This window comes from Gastrolobium bilobum, unplaced genomic scaffold (assembly GCF_033153095.1).
Source record: "Gastrolobium bilobum isolate Gb01-03AN ecotype WA unplaced genomic scaffold, APGP_CSIRO_Gbil_v1 utg937, whole genome shotgun sequence".
Classification (NCBI taxonomy): Eukaryota; Viridiplantae; Streptophyta; class Magnoliopsida; order Fabales; family Fabaceae; genus Gastrolobium; species Gastrolobium bilobum.
Window position 1 is genome coordinate 378,475 of NW_026899318.1, and position 19,498 is coordinate 397,972.

At 31.9% G+C, this 19,498-nt stretch overlaps 2 protein-coding genes across 2 annotated transcripts; both read right to left on the reverse strand.

Moving 5' to 3' along the window:
- Window positions 1-1,847: 1,847 nt before the first annotated feature.
- LOC133289605 (uncharacterized) lies at window positions 1,848-6,527 on the reverse strand. The gene is made up of 2 exons (XM_061487591.1): window positions 5,926-6,527; window positions 1,848-2,302 (listed from the first exon to the last, which is right to left on the reverse strand). The coding sequence occupies exons 1-2, from the start codon at window positions 6,333-6,335 to the stop codon at window positions 2,068-2,070; spliced, it is 645 nt and encodes a 214-aa protein (XP_061343575.1). The 5' UTR covers window positions 6,336-6,527; the 3' UTR covers window positions 1,848-2,067.
- Window positions 6,528-13,079: 6,552 nt separating this feature from the next.
- Window positions 13,080-17,408, reverse strand: LOC133289588 (transcription factor MYB1-like). Its single transcript, XM_061487568.1, has 2 exons — window positions 16,994-17,408; window positions 13,080-14,191 (listed from the first exon to the last, which is right to left on the reverse strand). The coding sequence occupies exons 1-2, from the start codon at window positions 17,319-17,321 to the stop codon at window positions 13,281-13,283; spliced, it is 1,239 nt and encodes a 412-aa protein (XP_061343552.1). The 5' UTR covers window positions 17,322-17,408; the 3' UTR covers window positions 13,080-13,280.
- Window positions 17,409-19,498: the final 2,090 nt, after the last annotated feature.

The window sequence follows — 19,498 nt, forward strand, 5'->3', positions numbered from 1 at the left end:
AATTGCGCCGAGTTAGTGGCGGCAACTCGTGCAGTGACTCGATTAAGTAGCATCCCAATTTATTATTAATCCTAGGGTTCTAATTACACACTGCTTCACCCTCAAATAAAGCAACTTTCTATCTTACTCTGTTATATTTAATCTCATTTGTATGTCTGTATTAGTACATTTACCATGAGCTTCTCTGCAAGTTTGATATATAATATTGAAGATCCGAGAGCAATAATGTTAAAAATCTATATAATAAATAATATGTGCCTAAAATTGCAAAATGAATTTACCTATTTCCCCCTTCCTTTAATTTTAAATGATGTATATTAATTTGGACTCAGATAATGACTGACCTATCACATGGCATTCGATTGGATAATGTCTTTCACATTTCTTGTCTGTTCTTCTTTGCTCTTGTAGTCTTATTATCAATTACTTTCTTAGTTAAAGTATATCTGTAATTATTCTCTATTTTCAGGTAGAAAACTCACATTCCCTCATCAGCTTTCACATGGAACCTTTTTTCTTTTATTTTATTCATATGGATCTAAATTATCTGTCTGGATGAGAAAGGGGAACAGAAGGGCAAAAATTGCGAAAAAAAAGTGGGACTGAAAAAAATAAGAGGATTTATGTTCTATTAAAAAAAAAAAGACTTTCAAATGATATTTGAATGAATTTACAATAAGGGAGGATTCAAAGGAGAATTGTTTTTCTCCCTTGATCACGTGAAAACATTAGAGAAAATAGAGCATTATAGCATGAAATGATTTTTTTTCCTCCCCATATAATAGTAATGTGACAATTATGCTTGACATTATTATATAGTTAGAGGAATAAAAGTGTCAATTCAACAGGCCTTTAGAAATTAATTGTCAGGGAAAATGAGAATGACTTCCCTATTTTTTATCCTAATTAACACGGGGGGAAATTTATTGAATGAATTTTAAAAGATAAAGTCTTTATCAATGTTGTTTTTATTTTTATTTTTTGTCTTTATCAATATTAGGCATAATTATAGATGTACAATTTTTGGTGCGGGCTCAAGGACAATTTTTGTCCCTCTTATAATTTTGATTAGATTAAATTTATTTTAAGCACTTATAAAGAACTGTGGTTTCTGAGAAAGAATTAAGGTTTGAATTATGAAAATAAATTAGTTTCACAAAAAAAAAAAATTGATACTTTGCGCTAAAATGATATATACTTGACTTATCATTGGGTTAGTGCTATATAATATAGGGTTCGTCGTTTCTCCTTTCGCTGCTGATGAGAAAAGTTGTAGCAAATTATTAACACTAGGATACGGGATCGTATCTTGACCTAAAAAAAAAAAAAACACATCAAGATTCAGACGCGTATCCTGATAAAAATAAGTGTTGCTGTATTTTTTTCCATCTGCAGTGTCAGAAGAAGAAGTATATAACCCTATAATATGAGGTAGGATCCTTTGACACCGGTGTCAAATTTAAAGTTTGACACCTCATATGAGAGCCGTTAGATCAAAAAATATCAACGACTCTGATTTGTAAGCATCTGACACCATTGATATTTTTTGATCTAACGACTCTCAGATGAGATGTCAAACTTCAAATTTAACACCGGTGTCAAAGGATCCTACCCCCTATAATATAATGCTAATGACTGTATTTTTTAATAGGAAAATAGCACTTGTATCGAAACTCCTCACGCTTCCATTTAAATCATTAATATTGATATATATACTAAACACACTCTCAAACAGAAGTATCTTTTCTTCCACATGTCCAGATGGTCTATCCATTCCAATACAATTTTTACATGATAGAGAGAGAAGACTACAATGATATACAAATTTAGGTAAGAAAATAAAGATAACCGTCCATGATACAATTCTAGGTTGAGAAAAATAAGATCAACCATAATACATAAAAAAATACACATATGAACATCATATATGTAAAGAAAAACACAGCTCCCAATACAATATGAAGACAAGGGTATTGAGATTGATACCCATATGTTAAGGGCCAAAGGTTGGTCTAATAACCCTTTATCATCTTACCCGTGTGTGTCATCCTCAAGTGACACAGGAATTCAAGAGGGCACATTGAAGTGAAAAAGCCAAGATATGACAAAGGCAAATACCATACAGGCTAGCAGGAAATTCAAAAAACGGTGGCCCTGCCAGAAATTTCGAGTTTCTGGAGGGGGTGCAGGTCCAGTTGGTGGTACCATGGAAGCATCATTTGCTTCATTCCATTGTTCTGTCATTTGAACTTCAATAGCACCAGCTACATTGCGTGCAATTGATCCACAGATTTCACAAGTTCTGTTAATCATTCAAGTCAAATTATTAGTCCAGTTAACAACTAAAAGTGAAACATTAGTGCAGCACTAATTTTTTAGTAGTTTAAAAACACAATATGTTAATAGAAGTAAACCAACTGCAAGCTGCATTCAATATGTGTGATAAACCCATGATTCAGGTACTGCTTAAAATCAGTTTGTTGCAGGCTAGAAACCAAATGTAAATATACACATTTTTCATCAGTGCAAAAATCATCTTAAAATAAGTCATACACAATCTTATCTCTCCAACCTTTCGCACCCCACAAAAATATGCAATTACATGGGCAATATATTGATGATGCATATAATGAAAATTATTGGTCTTGAGCCATATTTTACCCAAAAACAAGCAAAGCCAAAGAAACCATAACAAACCATTTTTCGAGAATTACAGATAAGAGTTTCTGAGATGCTTTGAAGCCCCAGTTCACTTTAATCGGTCTAAGTTTAGAATATATAATCTCAGAAATAACAGCACATGATCATTGACTTGCAAAGCTCTGCCGTCATTTTTTAATGTTCCTGTTTGTGTTTGGGCTGGGAACAACTTACAAAGAAGAAAATTGGCAAAGGAAAACAGTTAAGACACATAGGAGAGTTTATTTGTTAGAAACTAAAAATTAGACTATCCCGGAAAATATGGATAAACAATTATGCATAGAATTGTGTAACTGATTCATTGTTAACGATCTTGATACTTCCCAGTGCCAGACTTTCTGGTGTAATTTCATACCTAGAGAACTTCCAAACAAAAGGATGGAAGTAAAGCAGTATAACTGACCCAATGCAACTATGCAAGTATATGTTGGGTAAGAAAAGATGATCTTGAGCATAATATTGTTAACTAATGATATGGTCAAAGTAAACCAAGAAAATCAGCACTAAGGAAAATGGAAGCCAGAACGTATAAAGCTCAACTGCACATCAGAGTCATACAACTTTGCAACACAAGTAATTTAAAAATCCTTAAAATTGTTATCAGATGAAAGTAACTAATAGATTTTGATCCCATAAAGACTATCATTTGTCAAGCCACTAAATCCAGCTCAAATTAAATGAAGAGAAACACTCCCATTATTTGCTATAAATGAAATAGAAACTAGGGTAAATTTAAACACGAAAAAAAAAAATAAAAAAATTAAGCCATTATGTTCATCTTAATATTATTCTCTAATCTCTAGTAACTAAAACTCTTATAAACTCAGTATTTCAGTTCATACTAGTAAATATACAATTTACAAAGGGAAATAATTATCTCATGCAACAGAGACAAAGTAGTGGGGTCCACCATTTATAAAAAAAAAAGAAAAAAGAAAAAAATAATATAGACCCCACTACTTTATCTCCGTTGCATGAGATAATTATCTCATGCAACATGAGATTAATAGATCCCATTTACAAATAGACTAGAGAATAAAGTGTCATAAACTTAGGATCAAACATCAAATAATTCAACATGCACAATCTATCATAACAAATTCTCCTCGCAGTAAATGCACTAATCCTTTCAGACTTCAACTTTATTTCTTTACATTCAATTAATATGCTCATAATGAAAAGGCCAGAGTAAGAAGCTGTCATAGAGAACATTTCCTTATTAACATCTTTTTTCTTTTGTGATTGTTAGTTTCTCCTACCGGTTGAATTCAAATTAGTGACTTGTTCTTATGGCTTTGTGTTTAGCTTTCCCACTCCTAAAAGAACGTTTTTCTTACTTTTTTGAGAAATTGAACAGTATAAAGAAGGAAAGATCATTCAGAATCAGGGGAATGACCTAGATCCAGCAATCTTTAATGTTTCTTCCAACAGTTTAACCTTCAGATTTATGCACATTCAGCCCATATCTAGGTTTTCTGAAACTTGAGGCAGACATTAAAAACGCATGCCTTAAAAGTTGCTAAAGTGAAATTGTACAAAGTAGAGACTCATAGTTCAGCTTTTACAACCACAAAGCTCATAAAAGAATCAAAACTCAAAAGCTTCACAAAATCTTACAAAAAAAAAATGGCCTATTTCAATGGTCCAACTTGCACATGATAGTTGGCCAGCACACCAAACACTGCAATGCCAATGACCAACAGATATGAGAAATTGGCTTTACTGTAAGTCTCGCTGAAAATCCATATATGCTCATAATATATGAATCTTTTTAACGCATTTGTGTTTTACACACATTTGACCAATTTGAAATTCAAATTCTGCAACTTAATTTTGATAAAATGAATTATGAGTAAGACAAAAGATCACGCAGAAACTCTGCATATATGATATGGTCAACTATAAACCTAGTCAAGAACCACACACACAAAAAAAAGAAAAAAGATTTTATTTGAATCAGGATAAAAACAACATAGACAAAGGTTACTTTTAGGAGGAGGTTACCACTACAAGGGAAGGACCAGACACAATGAAAGATCAGTGAGGCAAAATAAACTGCCAAGAAAACTTTGTTATGCCCTATTTAGAAGTAAAGACTTCCAAAAAACTGTGATTTAAAGGTCAGTAACATATGGGATGCCTAAAGTTTCATACTTGCTTGCAGTTTAATAAATTTAGTGCTGACCAGAAGAGAAAGGCCAGATCAAATCAGATCCGGAATAAGTATATTTGACCATATAGTGCAATTTTTTGGTATGCACTCCACTATAAAATCACCTGCGATAAACAAACATACAAATGACTAAACTGTTTTTGCAGATACCCAATAAGGCAACACTCTCCGGTCTTTCTACCTTCTCATATTTTTGTTAAACCAAGCAAGTGTAAAGTGATTTTCATTCCAAATTTTCCAATTTCCATCTACTCAACCAAGCAGAACCGTACAACTATGTGTTTGATTTCCCAAAGACTATTTTTTCTTTCTTTGAACCAACACTTCAATTATCATTTAATTGACTTTTGAATTTGGAAATTGCCAGAGCCCATCTACAATAGAAGATGAAAAACAGGTGAACTATTACTTAAAAAATGCAGGTATCACAAATGTGCTAAGTGAACGATACACCTATTCATGGCTCTTTTTTCTTAAAGGAACCAACAAATACAATGACAGCAAACACCATGTAGGTATCTTATGGTAGTCAAAATCCAATCTGTTTACAAGCAACAGAATAGAGAGTTAGAGAAACAAATCAAAGAAATATTGGAAATATTGATATGTATGCTTGGCTAGTTGGACCTGCAAATAGGATATTTAAGCATTTAATCTTTACATAAACCCATTTTGGAATAATGTAGCTTAATTTAGTTTACATTATATCCTTCTGTTTGCAAAAGAAGAATCAGATTCGCACTCCACTATTAAGACATCTCATCATGCACGGTCCTTTAACCCGCATTATCCCAAGTCCTCTTCGCATCATATGCATATACGCCAAGGATAAGCAGCAGATAGTCAAGTCAAATAGCTCCAAATTGTAGCATGGCCACCGAAGTGACTCATTCATAATTTCACCCAAATAGCAAAACATAGCAACTCAAATAGTAGGTAGTACTCATCAATCTCACAAATTCACGACACATGAAGATCAATACTTTGCTCAGACACAAGGAAGCATAAAAAAAACCAAAAACATAATAAGTTTCTTTCAAAGTATTACTCACTTGTTTCCCTTGATTTTGAACCAAGCCTCAGCACACTGTTTGTGAGCAGCAGCCAAATCATCCTTGCAAGAGCATCCCAGCTCAATGGGAGTCCCAGATTCATGATTGGTCATATCCATGCTGAGATGACAAATCCTACAATCCCTCTCAACCTTAGCCAAATGCAACTTGACATCATGAAATGCACCGTCCAGATCCACATCCACAGAACACTCTGATGCAGAGGATCCTCTCTCTTTTTCAGACACTCCCACAATCTCGGTACTAGAATCATGGGAGGATCTTTGCTCCTCATCTGACCTGTCTCCGGCTTCAGAACACCCTTCAGTGGCTCCGCCGCCGACCAAGCTCCGATGACAGACATTGTCTATGTCAACAACAGCATGACACTCGTCCTCACTAACCAACATTTTGAAAACGCAAGTTGAGAATCTTCATGTAATGACAGAGGGAGGCAAAGATCATTAATGCCCACCAAGTTTTGAAGAAGAAAGTTTGGACTTTTCTGAACCTCAGCAGAGGAGATGCAAGATTGATGTGAATGGTGTGCAAGGTTTTAAGCAACACGTTACTTTAGTGTGGTAGTTGATCTCTCTCTTCTGAGTCCCTGACAGGACTTGATATAGAGAGAGAGAGAGAGAGAGAAAAAAGATAGCATTATGATTATGCGGTGATCTGATGGGGAAAATTTAGCAAAAAAAATCTCCCCATATTTTTGTTTGTTTGTTTCTATGTTTAAAAATAAAATAAAATTGGTTCTTGGAAACCAAGCTGTGTTTCAAAGCATAGGTTTTTTTATGTCTTCCCATGTACATGTCTGTGACACAATAACAAGCAAAAGAAACCTTAAAACAGGAGAGATTCTTCAACAGGGGGTCATGGTGATGAGGTGAGGTGACAAGGTCTAATGGGTTCTGAGATAAGTGGGCCCCACCTTTCTTTTTCTATTGATAGGAAGTTTTCTACTCTGGTCTCTCAAATAATGAGTGCAAGGGAGCAGAAAATGCAAGAAAGAGGAAAAAAAGGGAAAGGAAAATGAGGATTCAGAATGAATTTGAAGTGGCTTCTTATGATAGAGGACAGGTCACCTAAAAAGCTCTTTCTTTTGTTACTGGCACGAACAGATAAATTTGTGAAAAGCACGAAATTCTTTGTCCTCTTCGGTTCACCGTTTTTCCTTTTCGTTTATCTTTCTTTCTTGTTTAATTTTCTTAATTTCTTTAACCTTTACTTAATTGGAAATGAAAATAAAAATATATAGCAACTGAATGGATGACAACGAAGATAACACATAAACTTAGGTTTCTCTGATTCATGCATTACTTTTTAAAAATTTAAAATTATTTTGTTAATAAATTTTCACAATTTATGCAACATCTTATTGACATTTTTTTAATTAGTCTATTGTGATGAAATTGTTAAATGAAAATTTGTATTATTATTTAATAATATGTAACTATATTATTTATTAAATTTAATAATTTATGTTATTAAGTTTATAAAATAATATGACAATATATTATAATATACAACTTTAATATACTTGAAAGCGCATACAAATTGAATTCACTTTATTTTAGTAGTATATGTAATTTAATGCCTCCCTTGTACGAGCATTGTGGAGCCTGATTTTCCATGACATAGCTAAAATTTAAGGCAGCAGTCAATACTGTCCTTACACTTTGACAAAATAAATTATGATTAAAATATGGGTCCTATGTACCAAAAAAAAAAATATGGGTCCTCGGCTTATCCTCTCAAAAGAAAAAGAGATTTTTTTGTGACAATAAAAAATAATTATATCTTATCGATAAGATATAATTATAATATTAAAAAAAAATTCTATCACATCAATCGACAGCTTTTTAAAAAGAGAAAAAAAAAACTTTTAAAATTATAAATTTATAACTACATTTTATTAGTAAGACATAATTATTTTTAGTTGCTAGAAAAAGATCACTTCTCTTCCCTTAAAATATATTTTGTTTTTATACCTCACTTATATTTAATCCAATTTTATATAAAAAAGTTATTAAATAAATAATATTATTATAAAAATTTCCAGCAGTACAAGATAACAAACTCCAACTATACTTCAGATAAAATTAAATGATTTAACCATAAATTAATTAGAAAAAACCTATTCTTATTTCGATATAATAATAATAAATCTTCTTAGTCGTTAATTTTTGATATCTTACGATTATAATGTTTTAAGAATTAATAATTAATTAATGAGAATAACCCAATTAATCAGTCATTTGATGGACGGAAATCAAATGTAAAAATTAAGTGTCAAATTTAGTATTCTTACACTAATATAAATTGATCTTGTTCCGTGTGTCTATATATATATATATATATATATATATATATATATATATATATATATATATATATATTCTACTTTTCTCTCTGTTCTTTCTATGTGCAATCTTCAACTCTGGATTCTGATAGCTGGGCAGAGCCTCCAACTTTTCTTTGTAGTCTATGTTGCACGACACAGGACATGAAACACGACACGATATTCCGATACATTAATTCTAAAAAATATTATATTTCGACACGTTAGAATATATTTTAATATTAAATAATATTTTAAATTTATGTAGTGTATATTATATTTAATATTCAATAATTTAATAAAAAAATAAAGCTAAACTTATAATACCCATCAATTTTACAAATAAATGTAAAATATTCAAAATATTTATATTAAACTCAATAAAATGATAATCGTAATTTACAAATTTAATAGTTGGAACTAAAAACGCAATGCAACACAAATTTTAAATATTTTTTTAAATTTCTACCACGTATGTTAAAATGTAAATTGTCAAAATATCATATAATATCAAAAAGTGTTCAACACAATACATTAGAATTTTTGAAATATCAATGTATGGGCTTCATTGTAATCTGCTATCTCCTCTTCAGCTCTGCTGCAAGTTTTCGTCCGTTCTAGTTTTATTATTATTATTATTAATAGTACGTAGACTAGTAGTGGTGGTTGAAGTAATAATAATATAGTAATATTGAGACACTGATTTGTCGGGCTGATATTGCAAACCATGTTGGTTAGTAGAGAAATATAAGAAGAATAATATTCCATAAGAAAGGTATCTTATATTAGAAGTAGAATACTTTTATTATTAATTATTATTATTATTATTTCATTATTATTGTATTTAAATTTTCTTTTCTTTTCTCTCTCTTTATTTAATTTTTTCTTTAATCCAATGATAATTAGATTAATAATGAAATGATCATAGTAGAAAATATTGATAATAAGAATATCCTATCTCCTTATTTTATACATCCATAGAATTTTGAGCTAATTTTTTTTTAAGAAAAAAAAATTATAAACCCTACATATTTATCTCACCTACATAAAAGCACTATCTCTAATTACATGAGATTAGTAAATCCCTCGGCCTCGTTATTAGTTTAGTTGAGTTTTGCATTCTCTCAATCGAAAAGTATTGAAAATGCTCAAAAATGTGCCTTTGGTTCAATTATTTGTATGGTGATTCTGTCTTCATATTTATATGTTTTGAATTTCTGCTTTTAATTTCTCCAAGAATCACTGTCACGCACTCATGTCTCACAATGTGGATTTTGTATACTCTATTTTGTTATGTCCATATATTGCAACGTTGCGGTCAATTCAATAAAGTTACGTATGTGGACTAAGTGAATAAACAATGGAAAATGTTTAAAGCCTAAACGTAGCATCAAAGAATATAACATTAGGAGGTGAATGTGAGTTTATGTTGTTTGCTTCGTTGTTTGTTCCAACCGCAATTCAAGGAAAGAAAAGTTTTATACACGAGTCATATTGGTAATTAATATTATTTAATAAAAAATATACAATAAAAAAGTTTAGTATTTCTCCCATCACTTATAACTTGAAATGATGTCATTTTAAGTTTAGGAAAAAAAATTCAGTATATTTTGAAAAAAATTTATATTGTAAGAGAGAAGTAAAATTTTCAAAACACACATAATTTTATTCCAAACTCCAGATTTGTAGAAAATACCTTTATTTTTGTGATAGGAGAAATATTTTTCTTTTAAAAATATAGAAAGTAAAAAAAGTGTGAAAAATAAATAAATAAATAAAACAATAACATATTTCTTTTAAGTGCTAGTTTTTTTGCCCTGTTTTAATTAATTTACTCATGTGTTTTTATCATTTATATTTAATTAAAATTAAATAATTCATACTTATTTTATTCTAAGAACAACATAATTTGGAGTCCTTTTTAGGAAATTCGTGTGAGTGAAATTTCTTCCATCAAGTTAAAATTTAAATTTTTCTGTAAATTATTTTTCAAAAAAATATTTTTGCAGTTAATGCAGATAAGTTATCTGTATTTACTTCCAAAAATGTCGTTTTATGATTGAAAGATTAAAAAATTATAATTATAAAGACTATAATTACCTTGAAATAAATTAAAATTACAAAAATACCATAATTTTCGTCTCAAAATGACGTCATATTGAGCTTACTGCATATAACTTATTTGCAAGAAAAAGTGAACCCATTATTTTTATTTCATTTGTATAATATCGCAACCTAGGATAGGGCGTGTTACAGATGACATGAAGGATTTTTTAAACTTTCGCGCTAGGCATTCACATTAGTTCATACCAAGAATCAGTTGCGAAAGAAATTGAACACTCGGAGTATATAATAGATAATTAATTCTGTCATTCTTTTCTCCCTCTCTGACTTCTTTGTATGATTGTTTAGGAATAGGGATTATAACATGGATTCGAATGGTTTAGCATGGATCTTATAATGATTAGTACGAGCAAATATCGATCGTTCTATGGAAAATGTAACTGATCCACAATTTTATTTTATTTTGAAATATTTTAATCAATTCATCCTTGTATGACTTGTCCGATTTGGAGCATGTTCAATATTAAGACTTTACACCATTTCTAAAGATGGAACTTGAATGGATCAAACTTCATCTTGAATGTAATATAATCACATAATTCTAAGCATATAATAACAAACTTCATCTTGTAATATAATCACATAAAAAGGACATTAATCAAGTTATGCAGGAATTCAGGAGGGCACTTTAAAATGAATAGGTCAGGATATGGACCTTTGTTTCAGTAGGTCAGCCACACATGGTATTCTTTCAAAAGTAGAAAAGAAAAGGGAGTGAGAGAGAATTTTTAAAGAAGTGATAAACAAAAAAGAAAACATATTTTTTCAAAAATAAAAAAAGGACCACCGTAAAAAAAAAAAGGGTCCGGATCATTTTAAAAAATCCCCAGGATATGACAAAGGCACATAACATTAAACTTCATCCCCATATTTTTTTGCTGGTTTTATGTTAAAAAAATGGTTCTTGGAAATCTCACTGTGTCTCTAAGTATAGCTTTTTTATGTCTTGTTTTTCCATGACTATCAGTCTATGTCAATGTCCGTACCATAATAACAAGCAAAAGAAACCTTAAAACAGGAGAGATTCTTCAATAGGGGTCATTGTGAAGTCAAAAGATTTAATGGGTTATGAGATAAGTGGGCCCTACCTTTTCTTTTTCTGTTGACGAGTTTGGCCAGAGAGTGTGGTGTTTTCTACTATGGTCTGTCAAATAATGAGTGCAAACTGCAAAGTAAGCAGAAAATGCAAGAATGAGGCTACCTAAAATGTTTAAAATTATGCAAAGCATGAAATTCTTTGTTCTTTTCGGTTTCTTATTTATTTTTCAATTTTCTTAATTTCTTTGATCTTTCTGACTTGAAAAATAAATAAATAAAAGATATACAGCAATTGAATGGATGACAACGGAGATAACGCATAAACTTAAGTTTTTCTAATCTATGGTTAATATATTTTTTTCATACCTCACATTTATATTTAATTTGATTTTTACATAAATTTAGCTTTTGATTTAGTCCATTAATATGAATTTATTTTGAATTTAATTTTTATTATCTGTTATTATTACAATATCGTTTATTAAAAATAAATGTCTCGTAAAATGATAAAAACATGATATTTTTAATCCTAATACGTAACAATCATTTTGATTTGGTCTTATACTTTGCAGTGGTGTTATATAACAATCACAAACGACGAAAATGAAATTAAAAATAGATATAAATAAAAAAATTGAATTAAACTTTTTTTCTGTGATGGGACTAAATTAAAGGTTTACAAAAATTCGAACCATAAATTATTAATGCATTACTTAATAACAATTTTATTGTATATTTGTTTGTTTTCCTGAAATAGAAGGAAAGGATGTGCATGTACTTTTCATATGAAATGTAAAATAGTAAAGTACATTACAAAAAGAATACTTTTACCGGAACCAAATTGTATATACATTATTGTATATTTGTATTTTACATCCATTTTTTTCTTTTATTTCTTATGCGATTATAACGCAGTTTCAAAATTTGCATTACAAGAACACAAGTTACCTCAGTGGTCTAAGATATTGGTTTCACCATCCTTCCATTGTCATTGTCTTTATAGCGCCCGTTGGTACTGTAGCCAGCTAAAAAGAAAATCCTAAATGGGGCCAAGCAACGTAGGAAACCCTGCAGTTCATGATGACTGCATTAACCTTACAGAGTCACGCACTTTGCCACTAAAACCTATAAAATGACAAGACACCCTTTGAGCCTAACTTTTCCAAATTCCGATCAATCATACAGAAGAAGTATAGAAAATTATAAAACAGCACCACGTGATGTGATGATATTTATTGTTTGATTATTTGGACTTCAAAAATAAAAAATGATTTGTGATTCTTCAATTATAAAGTCTCCAAAATCAGGAATTATTGTCCACATTTAATCTTAAAAAATTGTACAGAGTAAGTTTTAAAAATTAATGTTGTTATTTTATTTTAAATAAATAATAACTCATAAATTTCAATGCCACTTACTTATCTCATATCTAAAATAATTGTATATCAACTTTTTATTAGTTTTGTTTAAATAAAAGGTGCTTTTTATGCTAACAAATAATTATTCCAGTTTAATAAAAAATTTAAGTGAAAATAGAAATAATAATGATTAGATAATAAGTATAAAATTAAATTAGTTTAAATGAAAATTTATATCAATATAAAATGTTAAAAACGAAAGATATTCCTTTACTAGAATAAATTCAGATCAAAGTTATTGCCCTTCAAGAAAACTATTATGGACTCCTCAAGTCAACGAAAAAGCCCAAAAGGGCTAATAAATGAAGTAAATGCCCTCCACATTGAGATTGACTATACTAAAACAAACTTATAACATCCATGATCTATCCCCCCCACCGTAGAATGCCACAAAAGAAGATTAAATCCACAAGAGGAAGCTTAGGTTAGCGTCATACTTCTGCAGGCATTGCAAAATGTTGCCTTGGCATCTTTGTTGATAACATTTCTTGCATTGCACCCAAAATCTTGCCAGGTCCCTCCTCAAATTGCATGTAATCATTCTTTAAACTTTGTCCTGAGAAGCTTGTTTGTGAGACAGTGGCAGCCCCTTGGGATGCTGTGAAGTTTGCAGTATTCTCAGTTACTACGGCACCACAATTCTCGAGGCCACTCTTGATCCAAGCCATATTGTTTAAGTCTGTAGCAATCGAAATCAATTCATGACTTGAGAAAGAGGGGGACTCCAAATAGTCAACAAACTCAGGACCTAATAGTGAACCATGAGAATGGCTTTCCCCCAACTCTGCTGCACAGCAGCCATGACCGCATTGCAATGGAATCATGGGCTCACATCCAATACCATCAAATAACTTGCAGGCTCCTACGTCTGGTTTGGGTGGTTGGATCAAAGGGCTCTGCCTTGGAAACATCTTTGAACATGATGCAGTTGTTGGCCTGCCAGGAGGATTATAAACATTAAATGCACTAACACGTGCTACTGGTCGACAAAGGGTAGGATGTCCCTCCACTTCAGCACCATCTTTTCTTGGAATTTTATCTTCACACTGTTTAATTTCACCATCCATCACGACATTTCTAACATCTGCTCGATTCAATGAATTGATATCCCCGATTGACATGGTTTCTTCAGATGATGCCTTTGTTTTCTCAAAGCTACCATTTTCCAACACATCAGCATGTGCTGGAACATATCTACCCAGTTCCACACACCTGCGTTTCAGTGTAGAATTCCAGTGGTTCTTAATGGCATTATCTGTTCTACCTGGAAGAAGCCTTGCAATTACTGCCCATTTGTTTCCATGGATTGCATGGGCTGAAACAATGATACTATCCTCTTCATCTGCAACAATTAAATTTTCATTAGATTTTGATAATTGACAGCCATAATATTCATAATGGGTGGCTAATTGTCAATTAAATGATTACAAATTTACTTCAAAAGAATATATAGCATACAATACGAAAATTCACTGGTGAAAAAGATACAATACGACAAGTCTGATATGAACTTTCCATAGAGTAGGTAGGCAGCAACTATCAAGATTTTTCTTTTCATTCAATTCAAGCATATAACAAACCAACACAACAACCTGTTTGCCTCTTGTATTTAAAATTTTAAACATTAATGATGTTCTTCATATTGTATTTTATTTTTGAAATTCATGGGTATTATAAACCAAGCATTGATTCTCAGAGACCACAAAATATGGTTTTTGTTTCCGGTTTCCCTATTAATATATAATGTTGATTTGTTATGGATTTTCTTCTCTAAGAAATTATGAACTTCCAGAGACTACTAGTCCTCCATTTACCTCTTCTCATGAATTTCCTTCCATAAATCAAAGGGTTATAGCTATTGTGCAACATCTTGCTGTTATATCTGGCATTCTCTCATAGTTATTTATGGGTTTGCAGCAATTCCATGGAAGAAGACTTGAATATGGTTTTTAACTAATCTGTTGTAATGTCAGAGGGGAATTCAGTTTCGATGCGCATACTCATAAGTATGTCTCAACTGGTAGAATAGTAATGTAGCAGAAAGTTAAGTAACAGTGTAACCGACTTAGAAAAAAAAATCTGAAGGCAGAGATTCAGGCTTGATTCTGGTAACTCTTGCGCATTTCTTTTATTATATTGTTCATCACTATAATAAGTAGTTTGCTTATAGGAATATGGGAGAATCTGAAAGAGACGTCCCATCAATATAATAGCTCAAAAAGTTATGCTATTATCTGTTTGAAATAATAAATGAAAAACTCTGAAAGCAGCAAAGAAAAGAGGAAAGCTCCATTGAGTTGTTTGCCAATGGGTCTTTTTCAGAAGTGATACCAGACAAAAACTACAAGCTAGGACTCAATGGTGCTCATACCTCAAGTGACACAAGCATACCAAGGATTTACAAGCTGTCTTACGATAAACAATAGTATTAACATAATATCAGTGCTTAAAATAGATCATATAACTTCTAGATAATAATAACCAGGATAAAAAGTTACAAACAGCCAGTGACATCTCAACAATGTGCGAGAGAACAGTCATTTTTGTGATTGTATTCTTGATCAAAATCAAGTAAATACAAAGAAAGTAAGACTCACATTTGCTGAATACTTAGCAAGTAAAACAAACTAAATAACCAAATTTAACAATGCTTCAGAAAACTACCAGCCTTACCAAAACAAAAGTGGTAACTAAATTAAAAAATTTAATATATTCATTTAATTATAATTCTAATATAATAGCCCAAAAATATAGTATATTCAGTTCATAAGAAATTTGTATACTGTCAAAGGATAAGGTCCTCACTGGTCGTTTCACTTTCATATAGTCAATAATTGGCAAGATTGCAAGCTCCGCCAGGTGAAAGGCATGTTCCCATTATAGAAAAACTGTAGCCTCTAGGCATAGCCCAAAAACTTAGTTAACTAAGTAGCATGGCTATCTGAATTTCAACCAAATGATCATCATATAGGTTGATAAAGGAGATAGTAATGGATTGGACAATGTCTGACAGCATGAGATAATAATAGATATACAAAATGATTAAACAAATACCAAGTATCAAAATAGTGATGAAGCTAAAACTGCTTGGCGACTCTGACACCACTATGCCAATTCCTGATTCTCTTTTGATTGCTTCTTACTACATAAGCTGGTTCAAATATAGTTGCAATGAATTGAATTAACACGCTAAAACAACACGGAGAAAAACTTCAACGCAAGAAATAAAACACAGTATTTTCACCTGCCACTATAAAATGCTCTTCGGAGCACTTTTGAAACTGGAACAAATCTAAAAATAGAGTTAAAACTATGGGATTATCATTTCTGCTTCGGTGATAGAAATTTTTTTTCTGCCACTATGACATAAAACAATGAGAGAAAAAGCATAGAGGAACGAGAGAGAAAACAATGATGGGCCCATTCCTTTTTATGTCTTTTGCCACTGAAGCAGAAATGATAATCCCTAAAACTATATAACAAAATAGACATCGGTTCAAAAAAAAAAATGCCAGACATACTTCATGAGGAAAAGCCAAAATCCCATTTTGTTCCAGAGAATATATCGTTTACTTGCATTTTAATATACGTATATTACTCAATTGTAAATTGGAACACTTTAAAAACTTACATAAATGCAAAAATGTCAATGAAAAAAAGAAGAAAAAGGATATGAAAAAATAATTTAAGCCAACAAGCGGAACACACAAGTCTTTCCCTTGCTAACATAGGTTCAGAAAAGCATATATGGCCTTAAAAATTTTAAAGTCATGCAAAAATAAACTAATTAACAGCTATATACGGATAATTTGCCATTAAATATTAGGATTCATTCTATGACAAAATATTACAAGTGTGGCTGTTTTTACAGTATCTCTTAGCAGCTTCCAAGTTTGTGATACAATCAAGACAAAAACCTTCCTTCATAAACAATGAAACAAGGATATGCAAGAGGAACAGCCTTAAGCATTCAATCTAAAATAAACAAATACATCTTTAGACCAACATCAAGAAATACATATATAGTTAACTTTAATATCTTTAAATATTTAAATTAAAGAAAAAACACACACTCCTAGTCTTAAACCTTGTACCCTAATTCTAAACATCCACTAAAACACAGTGTGTGAGAAATGGAAATTACCAGTAAAAGGCTTGCGTTTTACAGAAGGGTCCAGCTGATTACACCACCGGAGCCGGCACGACTTACCGGACCTCCCGGGAACTCCTCGGGCTATCATGCTCCAATTCCTCGCCCCGAACTGTTCCACCAATCGGCTCAGCACTGCGTCTTCCTCGGGAGACCAAGGCCCCTTCACTTTACCGGCGACATAACAGTCACCGACCACCGATACCTCAGCATCACCGCCAGCAAGCTCCAACACCTCTCCGCCGCTGCTTCCGCCGATGAGTTCCGTGTTTGCGACTCCATTGCGAGCGGTTGGCTCGACGGAGCGGTCTTCTTCGGTCATGGCGGTTGTTGGTTGTTTCGCTATGTGTTACTGTCAGTTTTTTATTTTTTCAGCTCTCTCTTTAACTTTCTCTCTCTAACTAACTGCAGATCGATTGGGCACACGCAAAATGTTTCGCCTTCTTATTTGCCCATTATGTAATCCACTTTTCTTCAATTGACGAATTTGTCCCCATGCTGTCAACGATGAAACGACGCAGTTTTGAGAGAAACTCGGGAGACATGCGTCTGTGCCCTTTTGGAAACGTACATTCCCTTGGTTATTGACACGTCAGATTGTGTGTTTCGAAACGATCCCTGTTTGAATGTGATTTACCTAGGACCGTGAAAACGGAGATACGAATTTGATACGACACGAATACATCAACACTAACACGACATGAATTTTTATTCATGTCAAAATCTTCAACACTGACACGACATGGATTTTTTGAGGGGTTGAGTTGATAAAAAATTTTGAAAAAAATGATTCGAAATTAAAATTTTTTAAAAAAATAATAATAATAAAATAAAATAATTAAATAAAAATACGAGTCAACACGAACACGAATACATCAACACGCACCGACACAAATTTTTTATGTATCATTTTTTCCAATATGAACACGACACAAATTTTTTTACGGATCAATCCAAACACAAATTTTTGTATTGTGTCGCGGGTCAACCCACGTGTCTTGACCCTATGAAACGAAACAACTGCCGTCGAGATTTGAATTTTGTCGTTGAAGAAGTTATCGTATTTCCCGGATTATGAGTTAACCCTTCCAATCCAGCCCATTATTCTTTGGACCTTGTTCTTAGAATGGCAGCCAAGTTGTAAAGCCCTGTTTAGTTTTGCTTGTTTGTTTCCCTGTATTTCAAAATAAAAAGCCCAGCGCTGTTCGACTACCATATGAACCAAAAATGTCAATACATAAAACAGATGAAACCATTGTTAAATCTAGGGCCGGCAAAATGGGAGCGGCGTGGCAGCCCAAGCCATCTAGCCGGCCAAATGGAGCGGCATGGGTCAAGTTTTGCAATTTGTCAACCTATCTAACCCGTTAATCCGTCGGGCTGAGTTTTTTATTTTTATATTTTTAGGGTTTAGAGTTTAAGTTTTAGAAGTTAAATAATCTATCATACTCTTAAAAGTGGAATAAGTCAGGTTGACTCATTTTTTGGAGAGTTAATGACTGGGCGGGGCAAGGTGCCTGCTTTGCCACCTTTGAGTGTGAGATAACATTTTGTAGTTACTTACAACTTCGAAAACATTAAATAAATAAATATAGGGTTTATTGAGAATTAATAATTAATTAATATGTTTGATTCCAATAACTGATAAACGTCAATTTGGTAGAAATCAATGGTTAGAATTTAATGTCAAATGATCATGCATATATATATATATATATATATATATGGGCAGGATATTCTTACACTGGTGTAAGAGTTACAAGTCTTACACTCAATCTTGACCATAGATTCATTTGTATCCAATGACTCACATTCCAAAAAAAGTAGAGCTCTTAGATGAAAGTGAGATCAACGGACAAGATTGAGAGTGTAACTTACACTGGTGTAAAAGAATCCTGACCTATATATATATATATATATATATATATATATATATATATATATATATATATATATATATATACTTTACTATTCTTCAGCCTCCTGACGTCTAGTAAATAAATTTCGGGAATCATAATCATACAAATATGAGTGAAAGCATTAAATGCGGGAAATCATAATTAATCAACAGTGTATGATTTATTGTTGGACGTCCAGCAGCCGGAGAAATTATATATATATATATATATATATATATATATCTATATATATGAGAAAAATATTTCTCAAGCAACTTGAGGAGGTATATATATATATATATATATATATATATATATATATATGAGGTAGGATCCTTTGACATCTGGTGTCAAATTTTAATTTTGACACCTCATCTAAGAGCCGTTAGATAAAAAAAGATCAACGACTCTGATTTGCAAGCATGTGACACCATTGATCTTTTTTTATCTAACGGCTCTTAGATGAGGTGCCAAAATTGAAATTTGACACCGGTGTCAAAGGATCCTACCTCTATATATATATATGGGCTTATCGTTTCTCAAGCTGCTTGAGATAATCTTATCTCTAGCTACTAAATCATAACCGTACAAAGATGGATCA